This window comes from Melopsittacus undulatus, chromosome 6, assembly GCF_012275295.1.
Source record: "Melopsittacus undulatus isolate bMelUnd1 chromosome 6, bMelUnd1.mat.Z, whole genome shotgun sequence".
NCBI classification, from domain to species: Eukaryota; Metazoa; Chordata; class Aves; order Psittaciformes; family Psittaculidae; genus Melopsittacus; species Melopsittacus undulatus.
The window spans coordinates 47,713,835-47,730,907 of record NC_047532.1 but is presented as its reverse complement, the minus strand read 5'-3'; the positions used below and the strand labels follow the sequence as shown (position 1 = coordinate 47,730,907).

General features: G+C 49.2%; 2 protein-coding genes across 2 annotated transcripts; both read left to right on the top strand.

Moving 5' to 3' along the window:
* Positions 1-994: 994 nt before the first annotated feature.
* SST (somatostatin) lies at positions 995-2,741 on the top strand. The gene is made up of 2 exons (XM_034064051.1): positions 995-1,198; positions 2,225-2,741. Exons 1-2 carry the CDS (start codon positions 1,061-1,063, stop codon positions 2,435-2,437), a joined length of 351 nt encoding a protein of 116 aa, XP_033919942.1. The 5' UTR covers positions 995-1,060; the 3' UTR covers positions 2,438-2,741.
* Positions 2,742-8,547: 5,806 nt separating this feature from the next.
* Positions 8,548-12,180, top strand: LOC101877153 (cytoskeleton-associated protein 5-like). The gene is made up of 3 exons (XM_034063789.1): positions 8,548-11,043; positions 11,245-11,445; positions 11,623-12,180. The coding sequence occupies exons 1-3, from the start codon at positions 8,548-8,550 to the stop codon at positions 12,178-12,180; spliced, it is 3,255 nt and encodes a 1,084-aa protein (XP_033919680.1).
* Positions 12,181-17,073: the final 4,893 nt, after the last annotated feature.

Sequence of the window (17,073 nt, the reverse complement as noted above, 5' to 3'; positions counted from 1 at the left end):
TGCTCCACAAGCCTTCGACTTTCCTCAGATGGAAATTAAGATGATAAAATTTCCTCAGCTGGAAATTAAGACCCTAGTACACCTTTTCTGAGTGGTAGTAGAGCCCCTTCCTTGCACATCCAGCTGGGAGAGGTAGCTGAAGAGTCTTATCCTTCAGGGTGACTGGGGCTTGCAATAGCTTTGCCCAGTGTGAGCACCAGCAAGCTCATGGAGGCAGGCTGGAGGACTCGAGGACTGCGTATCCCAGTGGGACAGGCACATCCCTCTTGGGGCCAGTGGGTCCAGTGACCCCGAGATGCAGACAGGGGTCTCTACAGGCTCAGCTACATATCTCTCTCTCCTCCCCCGAGCTGCAGAGCTGTGGCGGAGCCGGGGCGCTCTCCCGTGAGGCTGCCGGCTGCCAACGGAGCTGGCCCGAGGGCCGGTGGAGCTGGCCGGGTTCGGGCAGGCAAGGACCTGTGCAGGAGAGCCCCGCGGGGACCGGGGAGGCAGAAAGGACCCCGGGGACAGCTCAGTATCCCCCATTCCCTGCTAGAGCCGAGGACAAATCCGCCCTTGATGCCACCCTTCCCAGTTCCCCTGACTCGGCATTCTTTTCTTAACCGACGGGGCAGGTAACAGCGTTAGGGCGAGGGGCTTTGGCAGCGGGGCTGCTGGGGGGCTCAGCTCTCCGGCATGGGGATCAGACCCGCTGGGTGAGCAGTGCACAACCGGGACCCCACACCGCTGAGCCGGAGGGAGCAGCGTGTCTGGGGAGGAGAGAGTGGACGAGCAGTGTCAGGGACACTGATCTGGGGAGGTGGGGGTACACGGGGGGCACCGTGGACGCTTGACCGGCCCCGGGCAGAGCAGAGCATCCCCGGTCAAGGCCCCCCCCTGGTCCCAGCCAGGGACCCACCCCCGGCGGCGTGGGACGAGGGGGGCGCCCCCGCCTTGACGTCAGGAGAAGGGTTTATAAAGGCGGCGGGTAGCGAGGAGATCCCCAACGCCGGACCCGAGCTGCAGCGGAGCCGTCAGCGCCGACCCGCCGCCGCCTCTCCGCGTCCGACCCGCCGGCGAGATGCTGTCGTGCCGCCTCCAGTGCGCCCTGGCCCTGCTCTCCATCGCCCTGGCCCTCGGCACCGTGTCGGCCGCTCCCTCGGACCCGCGACTCCGGCAGTTCCTGCAGAAGTCCCTGGCTGCCGCCGCCGGGAAGCAGGTGAGAGCTCCGCGACGGGGCGGCCACCCCGGCCGGGCACCCCGCTGGCATCCCTCGGGTATCCCAACGGTCCTGCTCCAGATGCCCGCTTCTCCTCCAGAGACCCCTCTGATTCCCACTGCAGACCCTCCCTTTCCCCAGCAGAGACCCTGGCAGCCCCATTGCGTACCTCTGGCTTCCCTGCTGCAGACCCCTCCCGTTCCTCACTGGGCACTCCAGCACCCTCAGTGCAGACCTCTAGCTCCTCACCAGACTTCCCCGGTGTCCTCGTTTCAGCCCTCCTCTCTAGCTGCTTGCTGCAGACCCCGATTCCCTGACAGGTCTCCTGATTCCCTGCCCAGGGCTGAGCCAGGGACAGGCTGAGCAGCTGAGGGCAGGAAGAGACAGACACACCCCCACCTCTATCCCAGCCCAGCTGAGTGCTGTAATGGGATGAAGAGCAGCCACTGTCGGGGTAGAGGGCAGAGATCCTGATGAAGCTCTGCAAGGCTTCTCCAAGGCACTGAACGAAGGCAGCTTTCCTGGTGCAGCAGGAGGATATCCTTATCAATGCAAGTGAGAAGCTAGGGCTTGGAGGCACAAAAAAAGAAATAACTCCCAAGGAGACGGTGTCCCAGCTCAGCCTCCCCTGTGAGATTCCCCCAGAGATCTTTCCTGTGTCACTTAAGCAGTCTCACAGCATCCTTGCTGAGTATGTCACAATGTGCTGGAGCAGTGGGGAGGAAAGGTGATGTGGTGCTCAGATGAGTTTGTTCCCTGCCATGGCCAGGACAGCAGTCTCTTTCTCAGATCAGGTAGATATCAGTGCTTTTCTGCTCCATATAAAGCAGAGGTGCAGCTGCTGCACAGCAGCTGTCAGGCTGGGCTCTTTGGGAAGCCAGGCTTCCCTTTCCCTTCTCCTCCAGAATCCTGCTTGTCTCTAATCTGGGCACAAAGATGTCTCAGAGGTGGAGTGTGAGCCCCTGAAAGCCAGAGAGTAATTGTGGTCTCTCTTTCTCCCTTCCTCTCTCTCTCTTCTCCCCCAAGGAACTGGCCAAATACTTTTTGGCAGAACTGCTCTCAGAGCCAAGCCAGACAGAAAATGAAGCCCTGGAGTCTGAGGACTTGTCCCGAGGGGCTGAGCAGGATGAAGTGAGACTGGAGCTGGAGCGCTCGGCTAACTCAAACCCTGCTCTGGCGCCCCGGGAACGCAAAGCGGGCTGCAAGAACTTCTTCTGGAAAACTTTCACATCCTGTTAGCTTTTGAAACCCACCTCTCCTCCCCATCCATCCCTGCCTTCTTCCTAGCCCCTGCCCCGAGCAGAACCTTCACCACCAGAGGCGAAGACTGTAAATACACAATCCACGGTTATGGTGAAATTAAAGAAACAAGGAAAATTTGAGTTTGATTTCCAGTCGTTTTAATAAAACTTTCTGTTCCAATTGTACACAGTTTGCTTGAGTTGTGATTTCTGAATAGTTCTTCAATGACATGCGCTCTGCAACTCTTTCAGATGTACTATTTTTAATTCTTTGTTGCAATAAAGTTTATGTTTCAAACGGTGATGCTGAGACTTCGTGGTCAATGAGGAAAACCTCAGTTACCTCTCGGGCTGCTTGTCTTTGAAATGCTGTCCGTCTCAGGGCAGCAGCAGCAAACAGCATCCATATGCGCACAAATAAATGTTCAATTTTTTAGTTGTGAACCTTCTGAGGGACCTAGAAACACAGCGGTACTTTAGATATCAATTCCCTGTAATTGTGGCTGAGGCAAATCCACACTGCTGGCACTTCAGTCAGACTAGAGGATTCACACCCATCACCAGAGGCATCACTATAAATCACAGGTGTGCATTCCAAGTGATGGGATCAAAAAAGTGGTTCATGGTACAAGTTTACCTCGCACATAACTTATTCCCTCCTCAGCCACAAAACCTAAAGGGTTTTCTTACCTGGCGTATTTTCTTATTTGCAACATCCCCACAGACACTGCTTCTGGATTCCTTTGGGAAGCTTTCCTTTGTTCTGCTTTGAAAGGCAAGGGTTTCACATCTCTCTAAGGCTGAGATGTTAGCCCCATACTGCTAGCTCCTCTCTGTCTAATAAACTGGTTACAGCAGTTTTTCTATCCAGTATATCATCATTAAAGACAATATTAAAAGGTTCAGCAGGGTAGGAGGTAGCATCAGGAAAAAGACATGTTTCTCTCAATGCAGAGAAATTCTTCAGGCTTTTGCAGAGTTTCTTCTCTTTCTGGCCATGCTGGTTTGTGACAGGCAGCTGTGGGTGAGCTGGAGCCATTGAGAATCATCCTGAATAGGGAGAGGTGTCACTTTGGTGAGAAATTCCTTATCCAGGATTAAAGGTAACAAACATTTTGCAGCCATCCTATGTGAAGAAAAGATGAAAAATGGGGGATCTTAGAGATGTGCATGAGTGGAGGACCAAGCATGATCCTGGTAGATGTGAATTCCTCAAATGAGGGCGTATTCAGTCTCCTCTGGTCTCTGCTGAGCATAGCTCTCTATAGGGCATCATTGTTGATGGCTCATGGGCTGCTGCCTTTGTTCTTGGTCTGCGTCTCCTTTCCCTGTGGGAAGAAGTTTGCTAGATTTGAGCTGGGGACAGGTGAATCCCTTGTCATTGGGAGCTATAGCAGTGTCAACATGACATCCCAGCCCTGCCATGCTCACTCACCACAGGGCTCTCCTGGGCTCTCCACAGCTGACTGGTAACAGGTGAGGGCAAGGTGGATGTGCAAGGGGAGGGGAGGACCTGGCATCGGCTCTTCTGAGCCCAGAGGGAGGACTGAATGCTGCCCTCTTTCCCTGCCGCAGGGCAGCCATGGCTACTGCCTGTGCTGGTGACAGGGTGAAGGGCTGCATGCTCCCTACCTGTCTGCTGCTGGGGAAGCTGGACCCTGCACCCTCTGGACAAGCCTTGCTGTGACATTATCCTGCATCTCCCCAGCTCCTGGCAGTCTCCTCTCCTCACCCCTTGTTAGAGGGGTAGGTTTTGTGGTGTTACCTAGGGATATGCACAGCCCTCATTCTCATCACCCTGCATGCATTGTGTTGGGGATAAGGGCTCTGCCTTCTTTACTGCAGCTGAGTGCTTTGTAGACTGGGCAAGAATGGTGATACTCCAGGCACTCTGGGGAGGCAGGGTGAGAGCCCCAGCACACAGGGTGCCCTTTTTCACTCCTGGGTTTCTGTGGCTGATGCGGCTGATGCAGCTGTGAAAGATGCAGGATTAACTCACCCTTCAGAGAGGGGCAGGGCTGGCACTGTCAGGGGGAGAGCCACCAAAAAGACACTTGAGAGGCACAGGTAATGAGCCTGTAAGCAGACACTGTTTGAAAGTGTGGAGGAAGAATCTCTGAGGAGAAAGTAACAGTCCCAGCTCATGTCTAATTCCTTGGCTGCTGTGCGTCATCCAGGGAACAGATTTTAGGGGATTCAGTAGAGACGTCCCCATCCCTGGCTGCTCACTCCTGTCTTGACTGAGGTTCCACTTAGCTTTCATAAAGCAGCTAATTCTTCAATGCTGAGACAGTCTCAAGACAGCAGCTACAGGAACAGAATGGGGGTGGAGGTGCCAGGGGCTTGAATATTCTTATGCACTGAGTCCATCTTTCATGGGATATAAATAGACCACTACTCGCCTGAGGTTTTTCCTTTTGGTCAGTGCTCAGCCAGTGCTTCTGAAGGGAGTTTAATCCTGCCAAATGCTGGAGTGAAACTTATCACAAATAGGGATGCAGCTGATCCTCGAGCACAAGCAGGAATTAAAGGCAGAGTGATTCACACACTATACCAGCCTGTTTCAGCAGTACAGCTAGCGTCACATCACAGCAGCTTCTGCAAAGCTTAATGAAGATATACTGGTGGAGATATGTGCAAACGTCCTCAATTCAGAGGCAGAAAGACAAAGCTGATCCTTCCATCAACTCAGGAGCTCATGGAGTTTGGGGAGACAATTCCTAGGGCATTAAATACAGTATCACCACACATAATTGCACTGCGGCAGCACCAGCAATCCTAGGTGCTGGGAGCAGCACCAACACAATGCCAGAGATGGTCTTGCCTGGCTGAGCTGAAAAGACTAGAAAGACAAAGACAGATTTCTTGTTTCTCTGTGATAGGTGAGCATTGTGGGCTGAAGAGATTAAATTTCTATACTTAATCCCTGGCAGTGCAGCTACAAAACGGAGTCCTGGGTTAGGAAGACTCTTGCTGGACAAGGCTGAACCTGGGATGAGTGCATAGGTACACTCAGCTCCCACAGGCTGCCAAAGGAAGAGCAGGTTTTGCGAGAAGGTTTTCGAGTGATGTTCTCCGCAGCTCAGAGCTGAGGCTCCACAGAGGAGCAGCCTCAGCACAGGTCTGAGGGAGGTTAGGGGCTATGATGATCCACACATGGCTGATTCATCTCCCCTCTTGCACTCAGTGTCACGGGCAGACAGAGAACAATCCCTAACCCAGCAGGTACCGTCAACCCAGTGATTCATCTGAGGCAGTGCAGGGTAATGTCCATAAAGAGCCACATAACAGGGCTTGAAACATCTGTCTGAAAAGATGCTTTTAATGAAAACTAGAGAAGGTTGTATAAGACTTGGAAACACATATTCCCCAATGGGAAGTCAGTGACAAGCTTCTCAGCCACCCCCATCAGCAAATTCTCAGATTAATGATATGGGGCAGGGTGTCATTTGTTCTAGGAAGCAGGCCAGGATTTTCTTTATGTGCAGCCAAAACTGGTAAAAAAGACAAGTCTTCCTTGGCCCAGAAGGGTTGTTAGTGACAGATAACTCTAAGTGATCCTAACTGTGGTGCAGAGGAAATACCTGGGAGATCCAGATTTCATTGCCTAGGACCACTCAGTCAAATCCCTTTGGTTGTGCAGAAAAGACCAAGCCCCTGGATGCATGGGCACAGCTCCTCTCCACCTGGAACAGCGTGCAAGGTGCTCTGGCCTTCCTTTGCCTTTACGTTGCCTCTGTGGCTCCTAACAAGCATTACACCATCACTCCATCGCTGATCTGCAGCCACTGGGAGCATGTCACATTCCCAGACCAGTTCTCACCACAGGAATCTTCCTCCTTTCCATCCTGCACAACTCCCAGCACCTTTGGGGAACATTGGATCAACCTGCAGCCCCCATATGGGTCAGCAGCAAACATTTAGAAAGAGCACTTGCTGCTGTGACCAAGTCCTAATTCTCTGAAAGGAAAGCAGCAGGGTGTTTATAGACTAGGGTGAAAAAAGCTATACCTAGGCAATAAAAGTTATTATGATAAAGGAACAGGCTGTACTCTCTGCTCTCTCTGAACACCTTCTGACTCTGACAGCTTCTCACCAGAATAATGCAATAAAACTCACTTACACTGAGTAGCTCCTTGTCCTTTGTCTTTGTTTTATTAGGGAATTATTTGTTACCTTTTGTAAACATGTAATTGCACTTCTGAGAATGACTGGTTATTATGTACCTCAGAAGATCTTTTTAAATCCCAGTCTTAGGAGATTTACCCCATAAACAACTTGTAGAACACAAGAAAAAAATTAACAAGGTCACAAATATGGTTCAGTTTTTCTCATATGTATAGTACAAATGCCAGTTTGTGCCATAAAATGATACTTCCGGCATCAACTGACAGAGAAACCCACCTGGTAATTCAATTAACAAAATTAATTTAGTAAAGGTACCCAGTGTTTCCTATTGATAAAGTATAAAATGATGCACCCAAACCCAGAGTCTGTTAATTATCTGTGTTGGCTGCTGGACCAGTGAAAGAGGGAATTGGTCTCACACACAACACGAGAGCACCCCTCTTGATGCTCTCCACCACCTACCTCTCCCTCCTATGCAGCTGGCTCTTGCAGTCAGCAGCCTGGAGTGCTCTGCGATGTCGGGAGATAAAGCGTTCCTGGTCTCCAACCTTGGCAAAGTATTCCCAAGAGGTGTGCCGAGAGATGCTCCCAGACCCTCCCTTGCTCGTCCCTCAACCCTTGTTAGGAGATCCCCTGGGCACAAAGCAGAAGCCAGTGAATCCCTCTCAGAGCAGTAATGAGCCTGTGCTGCTGTGCCCTGAGGTAGACTGTTTGCTCCTTTACACACATCCATGTTCTACCTTCAAGAAAAATCTCTCCTTTTGCTCAGAACTGAGGTTTAAGGAAGAAAAAGGATGCCCCTGGAAATTGGCTGTCACATTTGCAAGGCTTTGTTGTAAATCTTTGCTGCCACCTCTTTATTCCCCCTATTTTATTTCTTGTGCTTGTCAGAGTTTGTATTCTTCCCAGAGGCTCAAATACAATATTTCTTTCCCTGCATCTCTGCTCATCTCTGTCAGCCTGTTCCCCAAAGGGTGCAATGTTGGGGGGACATTGCTGAGCACAAGCCCCGGAATGGGGTGCACTGCAGCCAGCAGAGAGAGCCAAAGAGCACAGATTGCCCTATTTATGATCTGTATCTAAAAGCAGAGGATGGATGTCCTATGTGTGGGGGCTATCGGAGCTCTGACTACAACCTCACCACAGAAGATGGGCTGGAGACAGAGGTCTGCACTGACAAAAATTTTCCCAGAAACTGAGTGCCTGCTGTTCATTTCTCATGTCAAGAATTGTCAGTTTTTTAAGGGTCAGAAGAAAGTTAAGTAAGATGAAAGTAAGTGAGCTACTCTATCTAGGGTTGAATGCAGAGGAATTTCAATAACAGCAACCTGTAAGAAATTGTTTCCATGCAAAACTTTTTCCCCTTGCATTTTTTGTTGTTGTTCAGCATCCAAAACAACTTCTTATTAACTCATCTCTTCTGAAACTTCACAGTGTAAGCAGCAACAGCCAGGGCAGAGGTAAGAAGGGCTATGGGGACCAGATGGCCCATGGTGGTGGCATTTCAGCGCAATGTGTGTCACTGTTGCCCAGACACAAGAGCTCTAGGCTGCAAGACCCTGCACCTTCCTTGAATAAACAGCCCCTGGAGGCAAAGGGGGCAATAGGTGATGTTACCTGTGCTCATGTCTTCTCCCAGCTGCAAGAAGTGGACCTGGATCTTAGAGTCTCAGACTCCACTATGGGAAGAGTGGTAGCTGCTTGTGGGAATGGGACATCACCACACCAGTGCGGCTCTCTGTGGGCTGTCCCCTCAGCACAGCTAGGGTCACACCAACCTCACAATGGATGGTGCTCTCCAGGACTGTTCCATGGCTGCGTGCAGCCCAAAGCTGCTGCCCTAGAATCTCCATCAGCACGGGGATGGCAGGGATACCCAGTAATACTCTCTTTCTCCTGGTTTAGGGTCCTTGGAAGGAAACTCCACTCTCCCTGTAAGGACAGACACAACAGGAAACAGGAGTACTGAGCTCAAGCAACATGTTTGAACAGGAGCTCTCAGCAGAAGAGTGTAGAGAAAAGGCAGCAGCTGTTCTCCCTGAAAACTGCATACAACATTTGAAAAGCAACAACTGGAAAGAGAGGATTTCCAGCATGGATACCATTCAGAAGACTGTCAGGGAGATGAAGACAAGTGAGATACCATGCCAAGCCCTGGTGAGACTGCTGTTACAAGGACATGAGGAAACAAATCTCCAAGTGATGCAGAAGAAGCTTCACACCATCATTTTGCTAGCCCAGAAAGGAGACTTCTCCAGAACATCTGCTCAAATTGCATTGGAAAGTGTGGTGGAAATGGTGGGAGATGTGCTATGCAGCAGCAATGCTCAAGGAACCCTAACAGTTATAGCAGAGGCATGTTCACTGCCTTGGACTGCAAAGACAGCTATACTATTGGCCTTCTCACAGAACAACTCCAGGATCCATTCCAAGATCTTGGACTGGACGTCAAAAGCAATTCTGGAGTTTGGCTTTGAAGGGATGGAGGCCAAGACACTGGTCAAGGCCCTGAAGATTGCTCTCACTGCTCTTCACTCAGGTGTGCAGAGATCAGCCATCACCTTGCTGGGTGTTATTTACCTGTACATGGGAGACTCCCTAAGAGCACTGATTGAGAGTGAAGAGCTGCCTTTCCTTCCCCAGGTAGATGCTGAGCTGAAAAAGCTGCATGGACAAGTCCCACCAATTCCCAGTCATGCCAACCCCAAGTTATGCCCAGATGACAGGGTCCAGGAGGACCCAGGGAATCACAGAACGACTAAAGCCATAGACATTAGTGACAGGATCACACCAGAATTGGTGTCAAAACTGGTTGAGAAGAACTGGACCATCCAGAGGGAGGGCCTGGAAGAGGTTGCAGCGATCCTTCAGGATGCCAGATTCATCCAGCCAAACATAGAAGAGCTCCCAGGAGTTTGTCTGTGCAACCCAAACCCCACCCAAGTACAGATGACCCTAAGTGTCCTCCAGCAACTGTCTGCAGCCATGGGTTCAAATGTCAAACAGCACATGAAGGATTTGGGCTTTCCCCTCATTGCTCTCTTTAGGGAAAGCAAGAGCAATATGAGAGTTGCCGCCCTGGCTGCCGTGAATGCCTGGGCTGCACAAATGAACATATTGGAGTGGCTGGATGGGCAGGACATTTCCAAAGATCCAGGTGAAGAAATGCCTTTGCAGGAGCAAGAGCTGATGCAGTGGCTGCCTGAACAGCTGCCAAAGCTCAAGTCAGCTCCCTCAGACCTGCTTCAGTGTGTACCTCACCTCTACTCTTCCCTGCAGGACAGAAACAGGGATGTGCAGAGAGCCTCGCAGGCAGCCCTGCCTTTCTTCATAATGCACCATGGCTTTAAGATGGATGAAGCCACCAGTGGGCTGAAGGCAGCAGCAAAGGACCATGTGCTTGCGACACTGGAGAATGTCAATGACAGTCTGACAGCCCAGTCCACTGTTTCTGCTAAGTCACTTCCCAGACACCCTAGAGTCATCTCTACAATCACTGTCCCCTCTGTTCTAACCACACCACCTGCAGCAACAGCCTCGTCTTCACAAGCATCAGCTAAAGAGCCAGAACCCCATACCAGCAGAGAGGAGAACTGGGGTCCCAAGGAGCTGGAGTCTGGAGAAACAGTCCTGAAAGACACAGGTTTAGCCAAGGAAAAAGCCGAAATTAATTCCACTAAGAAGGATGGGGTCAGCAACCTGGCACCTATCTTCATTATTGTCCCAAATGGAAAAGAGCAGAGAATGAGAGATGAGAAAAGCAGCAAAGTGCTCCAGTGGAACTTCAGAGCTCCCAGCGACAGGTACGTTCAGCAGCTGAAAGCTCAGATGAGCGACTGTGTGTCCAGCAGCTTCCAGGTGGAATTGTTCCACTCTAGCTTCCCACACCACATCAAAGCCTTGGCCATCATGGCCAAGCACTTAGAGATAGAGAAGGAAGGAGTTATCAGCTGTCTGGATCTGATCTTGAAATGGCTCATCCTGCGTTTCTTTGACACCAACACATGGGTCCTTTTCAAGAGCCTAGATTACCTCAATCTGCTGCTAACCTTGCTGATCCAAGAGAAGTACCAGCTGATGGACAGTGAGGCCATTTCATTTCTGCCATACCTGATCCTGAAGATGGGGGACCCAAGGCAAACTGTTTGCAGATTGGTGCATGCCATCATGAAGAGGATGTGCCTGATATATCCACCTAAAAAGGTGTTTGGCTTCCTCATGGAAGGCATCAAGTCCAGTAACACTAAGCAGAAGGAAGGCTGCCTGGTGGAAATGGGCTATCTCCTTGAAACCTATGGCTTGGATGTATGTGAGCCAAGCCCTAGGAAAGCCTTGAAGAGGATAGCTGCTTTCCTTGGAGACAAACACAGTGCTATCCATAAAGCTGCTTTAAACATTATGGTTACAGCTTGCAAAACTCATGGGGAAGCCCTGCTTAAAATTATTGGGGATCTTCCCAAAGAGCATATGAGGATGGTGGGACAGACTGCAAAACAGGAACCTGACAGGTCAAGAGTTTCCTCAGCAAAGCATTTCAGTGAGAAACCTCAGCATGATTCAAACACAAGATCTGAAGTCACCTGTAAGCATGCAGGAGATGCACCCTCAAAGCCAGAGTCCACCACCTCTCAAGAAGGAAATTTGGATATGGTATGTCCCCTGCCACTACCTCCAAAGGGAGGTGTGCAAGTGAGCAGGCTGGTCTCCAGAAAATACAGTCTCTTTAGACTGAAGGGTATTATACAGTTAGAAGCAATCCCTGAATTCCAAACCCTGCCTATCTCGTCAGACACTGACGACACATGTCATAACATCACCTCCACCATTCATTCCCTTATTCGTCGCATTAGCAGTGAAGACACTGACACCAGCATCCAGGCAATGAAAGCAATTGAGATGATCCTGAGAGAGAACAATGTAGAAGCCATGTCTGGGCACATTAATGAATTCCTTGTAGCCAGCTTTCAATCACTCAAGTTTATCAAACAGCAACAGGAAGCAGACAAGAAATGGGATAAGGAACAAATAATTCTGCAATGTAACTGTGTCATTCAGGCCTGCACCCGTGTCTTCCGGGAGAATAAGCTGGCTCAGGAGGCCTCAGTGGAAGTGCTTAAGGATGTAATGAGCAGTCTCTCTGCATTAATGATAGACTTTCTGGATGGACACCTAGAGAAAGATCAGAAGCTCATACAGTCTATTAAAGTCCTCATGAAACGGGTATTGGAAAAATCTGACCAGACAAGAATTGTTTGTGCCTTGCTGAAGCTGCTTCAAGACAGCCTCACTGTTAAGGGCATCCCAGGGAAGTTTTCTGACCTGCTGGCCAAGTGTCTGTTGAAGACCACACAGCTTCTCCCAGCCACCATCAGCACCATCAACCTGGATGAAATCCTGCTGGATGCCCACATACTGATGATGAAGGCACTCCGAAATGAAAAACTGAGGCAGCACACAAACAAACTCCTGCTGTGGGCCCTGGAAACTCTGCTGCATCACTTGTGCAAGCTGAAAGGAGTGAAGATCCTGGACCATCTCACCCTGATTGATGATGCATCTGGCTCAGAGTTGGAAGCTTACCTCCAAAAGACAGTCAGTCCTGTTATCAAGTAGGAGGCAAATAAAACAGCTATATGAGCAAGGAAGAACCCCTGGGCAGCTCTCAGGGTTGCAAAGGACAAAGCAGATGATGTGCCAGAGAGAGCACCTTCCAGAAAATTTGTTCCTAGGAGAGTCTGAGGGAGGTTCAACAGGGGTTATGTGAGTGTAAGAAAAAATGGCCTGAGGGAAAGTTGGAGTCTTTCTTAGAAAACCTCCCCCTCCTCTTGCAGAGCTATGTGCAGCAAAGCCTGGCCAACATCCAGACAGAATAAGACACAGAGAGCATCTTCCTCCCTTGGGGATGTCCCTGAGGTGGAAGCATCTCTCCTTAGGTCAACCAGGATCCCAGGAGGGACCATAAAGAGGAAGGAGGTGATGCCATTCCTACCACCTGGAAACTTGCTGTTCACCTTCAGCCACAACACAGCCTTGAGAGCAAGACAGCCCATGGCAGGCTCCCTTCCAGTTAGCTTCCCTTGAAGGATGGAAATGCCAGCTTCTCCCTCCTTTCCAGAACTGCACGTAGGGGTGTCCATGGAGGGATGAAAAAACACCAGCAGAAATAGTACCAGGACCTCAGAACTAGCTAGCCTTCCTCCACACACATATCAATGGACAGATGACATGAACCACAAACCAATAAAGAAAAAACTCCAGCATGAATACCGGGCGAGTTAACTGGGAGCTGGCACTCCAGGGCTACAGCCCCCAGGAGCCAGCCCCAGTTTCTGGTTGATGTTTCTGTTGCTCAGAAGAGCAAAGAGAAGGGCAGATAGTACTGGGGCACAGGTAGCCAGCTGGGGAGCATTAAAAGCATGTGTGTACCTAGGGAGATGTCACTCCAGCTCAGGCTGGGCTCCTTGGGTGAGTAAGCAAAGACTGATCCCTTCCCCAGGCAGTGCAGGTAAATAGAAAGAAGAGCAAATTGCTGCTCTTCCTAAAGCCAGACATGAGATAAGTCTGAAGACCAGGAGATATCCAACTTAGGCAAAGGGAATAGGGTCTCCCAGGTTCCCTTGGCAATGCAGAGAACAGGTACAGGGTTTGCTTGTTTCCATAGGTCAAAGTCGTTGTGTTTCCATGTCACAGCACAATATTTTAACCTTTAAAAAAAATAAGGTGCATGAGACTGATGCCTTGTGGCAAAGTTGAGCCCAGAGCACACAAATCTGGCCAGGGCACAGGGCAGAGAACCAATCAGGGTGTTGAGCCTGCCAGGACAACCTCTGCAGGGGTACTTCTTACATGGGATTTTCTAGCTATTGAAACATTCATGATTATTAAAGTGTCAGACTAAGAGTGCCCTGGTTCCAAGCTGGGAGCTGCCTGAAGAGATCAGGGCTTTCAAACAGCATCTCTGCCTTACTACTAGTTGCACAATAAGCCTACCAAAGGCAAAGGTTGCAATATTAAATTCATTGGGGAAAATGATCTGTACAAGTTTCTGGGGTTTTTTATTAAGTAAAGTCAATTAAGACTTAGGCTTTCAAAACCACTTCCACTTGTCAAACTGAAAGGGTTCAAGAGAGCAGAGGTGCTATATAAAACTGCAGAAAGACTGCCTCATCCCAGCCCCTCTTTCCCACATTCCCAAGAGGAACACTGCTGTTCTTATGTAAAACAATTTGTCTTTAACATCCCTCTTGCCTGTGAGTTCCTGAAGGTAGGAGTCCTCAGCTTTGTGCCAGATATAACAGTAAGCACTTTGAGGATGCTCACTAAATTACAAGGCTTATTTATTAATAGATAATCCAGCCACTTACAAAATACTAGTAAGCATTTGTACTCAGGCAGAGCGAGCTAGCTGCCTGGTGAACATAGCAAAACTGTATTTTAAATTAAAATACAAAAAAAGAAATACACAGTCTGATTATCAGCAAATGAGAAAAAATACCCCAGAGATCTCAAAGTTTAATTACCCTTTCTGAATGGCCAGAATAACTTGTTTCCTGAAAACTCTCTCTAATGCTGATACGAAGTCATGGCCATCCACTCATCCAATGCTGTACCTGCCAAGGGGCTGCTCCAGTACCCATGAAATCAGGCTCTGGTATGTCCGTATTTAATTTCTGCCTTCTTTTCTGGCTAGGTAGCTGAAGGATTCACCAACAGAACATGACAGATGCCTCTACAGTTTCTATTCTTTGATTCCTTCCCACTTTGTCCTTGGGACACCTTCTCTTTTTGTGCTAAAGGATATAAGCTTTGGGACTGGACTGGGGGTTTGTAGCTTACATGCAACACGAGTGGGTGCTCTTCATGTGGCTTTCCAAAAGTAAATTGTGAGCTTAGGCAACTGGACATGCTGTTCCCAGAGGTTTCTTTCAATGCTGTGCTCTCTTTCTTCTGGTAGCCAGTGCCCCTCAAGCAGCTGCTTTTACAGCCTCCTCTCTACCATGTTCTGGAAATACTCTGTAGAGATGCACAAACATCATTCCGTCTGTACACCTACTGCCCTATCAGTCCACAATGAAACTTGTCCAGTAATAGCTTTTCCCTTGCAAAAGCCTCTCTGGCAGTGTGCTGTCACCAGACTGTCTTCCTGACCCATACTGCAACTGCAGTGCTTCATCTGTCACACTGCTAGAGGAAAAACTGTTAACCAGCAGACAGCACTGAACAATTTGTAAAGTTTCCAAAGGCTGTAGAAAATGAGGGAAAGTCAAGTGTTTGGAAGCCTTGCAGTATTTGCTATGCTGGCAGACTATTAATGATGCATCACATTATCAGAGTGCCTCAGGGCCCCTTTCAGAAGTTCGAAACCTCTCATAGTGGGTGCAGCACAAAGAATAAGCGACAGTCCCTGTCCTGCAGACATCATATGTGATAGAAGTTCTTCAGCAGAGTCCTGGAATTATTCAGGAGTAAGCAGCCTCTTAAATATTCTCAGCACATTCTCACACGTGCCCCTTAGCAACAGTCAGGAGTGCCCTGAGCAACAAGATGATGATCTGCAAGTTATTCTTGCTTGACCCTAACAGGAAACAGCATGCAGTGGGGCCTCATGGTCCAGCATGGGTCCAGGTGCTTGTTCTGGATTTTGCACAACAGTTGCATGTTAAGAAATTGAGCAGAACTTTGCACTCAGCTCTGGGCAGTGGAGGCCTGTGCCTTGGAATAACTATTTCCAGCACGTGTAACCCAGCCTGCCCAGAAATCATGCCTTCTGCCAGGGAAATCTTACATCCCCAGAGACAGAGGAGCAGGTTTCTGCCTGTGAAGCAATGGTTAAGGAACAGGTCCTAACACAAAGGATGAAACCTTGGGATGCTCCAGCCAGCACCATGTGCTGAGGTTTGCTGAACAGCAATTCATCCTGCTTCCCAGACAGCCAGTCCTCCAGACTGTTCATCCTCCCCCACAGCCCTGGGGAAGAGCAAAGAGCAAAAGAGCACCATGGTCGTGAGGTGAAGAAGAACAGCTGCAAAGAGCTCATCAGGGAGAGCTGACCTGGTACCTTTTGCTCTTTCCCGGTTCAGCCCTCTTCCATTTGCTGGAATCATGACCAAACTGCATGCTCGGGAGATAGTAGGGTCAGGGAGATCAATGAATTATAAATAAATACAGTATAAACAAATCAATCAGAGGGATAAAAACATCTGACAGAGCCACACTAATTAAAAATATAATAATCCAGATAGCGGACATTTATTTAAAATGGTGCAATTACAGCTTTTAATCATCCAGGCTTAAATTAACAGCAGCAGCAAAGTGGCTGTGCAAATGTGTTCTCTGTAATGAACTGATATTAGAAAGCCAGCTTGGTTATCTCTCCCTCTCTCAGGCTAATTCTCCCTCCTCTTGTTGTAAAATAACCTTTGGTGTCTTTTTCTTGTAGAGTCTTGAAGATGAAGAAACAATATTGGAGCTAAATTAAATCCCCTTCACATATTTCTCCTCTTTCAAGCTGTAAAAATTGCTGGTATCAGTCATTCAGTCTCTAGTGCTGACGCAACCACACTCAAGGAGAACATCTGGGGGCCCCAAGAGTCATTAAAGGGAAAATAAAATCCTATATTACAATCAGCCAGCAATTAAAAGGCAGGATGCAGGAGGGCCAATCCTGCAAGATGCTGAGCAGGCTTGGTGGGGAAATCAAATGGTAGACTTGTGATGCTCAGGGGCTCTTTTCTTCTTCACTGGGTTGATTGAGAGGAGGCTAGAAAATGTCTAAATTTGCTCATGGCCAGCACGAATGCTCTTGGAAGTAGCTTGTGTTCATTTGGGTCAATACTGATGCAAAGGTCACAGGTTTAGGACCTGCCCACCACCAGGCAGTCTGGTCCACAGAGCTGTGGGGACAAATTTGCCTTGGCTCTGCAGGTCCCAGCCAGGTTTGCCATTCAAACAGACATGGTGTGGCTGAAGGCAGCACTCTGCTCACCACTTGAAGCCCCTGCGGTTAAAGTGGGCTCAACACAGACACAGACAAACCAGGCAGGAAAGCTCCCTGCACCTGGCACGGTTCTGACTTATCAGTGATGGGTCTTAACTGTCCTGCATAGCTGTCTTTCCCCAGTATATGTATCTTACTGATCTACACCTGCCCTGTAAAAGCATCTTTCTTACAGAAGAGCCCAGTGTCTATCAACCAAGATGCTGACGAGTGCACAGTGCAGTGATGGAAATGAGCAAATTTACAGACACATAGCAAGGCTGTTAAAGGCAAAGCATTCCAGACATAGCTGTCCTGAGGTGGGTTTGAAACAGCAGACAAGGAAAGGCAATTCTCCACAGGCTGCAAGAGCTCTCCTGGACTCTCCTCCCAGCCAGCCAGCATGCTCTGACCCTGCCTTTGCTCTGTCTCCTTGCTATGCTCTGCACAGGGAGAGGCACAGCATAGAATCATAGAATCATAGAATAGTTAGGATTGGAAAGGACCTCAAGATCATCTAGTTCCAACCC

Bases quoted from the DNA above. Each gene is read 5' to 3' on its own strand.
- SST (XM_034064051.1), top strand. From the start codon at position 1,061: ATGCTGTCGTGCCGCCTCCAGTGCGCCCTGGCCCTGCTCTCCATCGCC. The intron at 1,199-2,224 runs GTGAGAGCTCCG...TTCTCCCCCAAG, and splicing joins CTGCCGCCGCCGGGAAGCAG to GAACTGGCCAAATACTTTTT.
- LOC101877153 (XM_034063789.1), top strand. From the start codon at position 8,548: ATGTTTGAACAGGAGCTCTCAGCAGAAGAGTGTAGAGAAAAGGCAGCA. The intron at 11,044-11,244 runs GTGGGACAGACT...CTACCTCCAAAG, and splicing joins CCAAAGAGCATATGAGGATG to GGAGGTGTGCAAGTGAGCAG. The intron at 11,446-11,622 runs GCAATGAAAGCA...TGTGTCATTCAG, and splicing joins ACACTGACACCAGCATCCAG to GCCTGCACCCGTGTCTTCCG.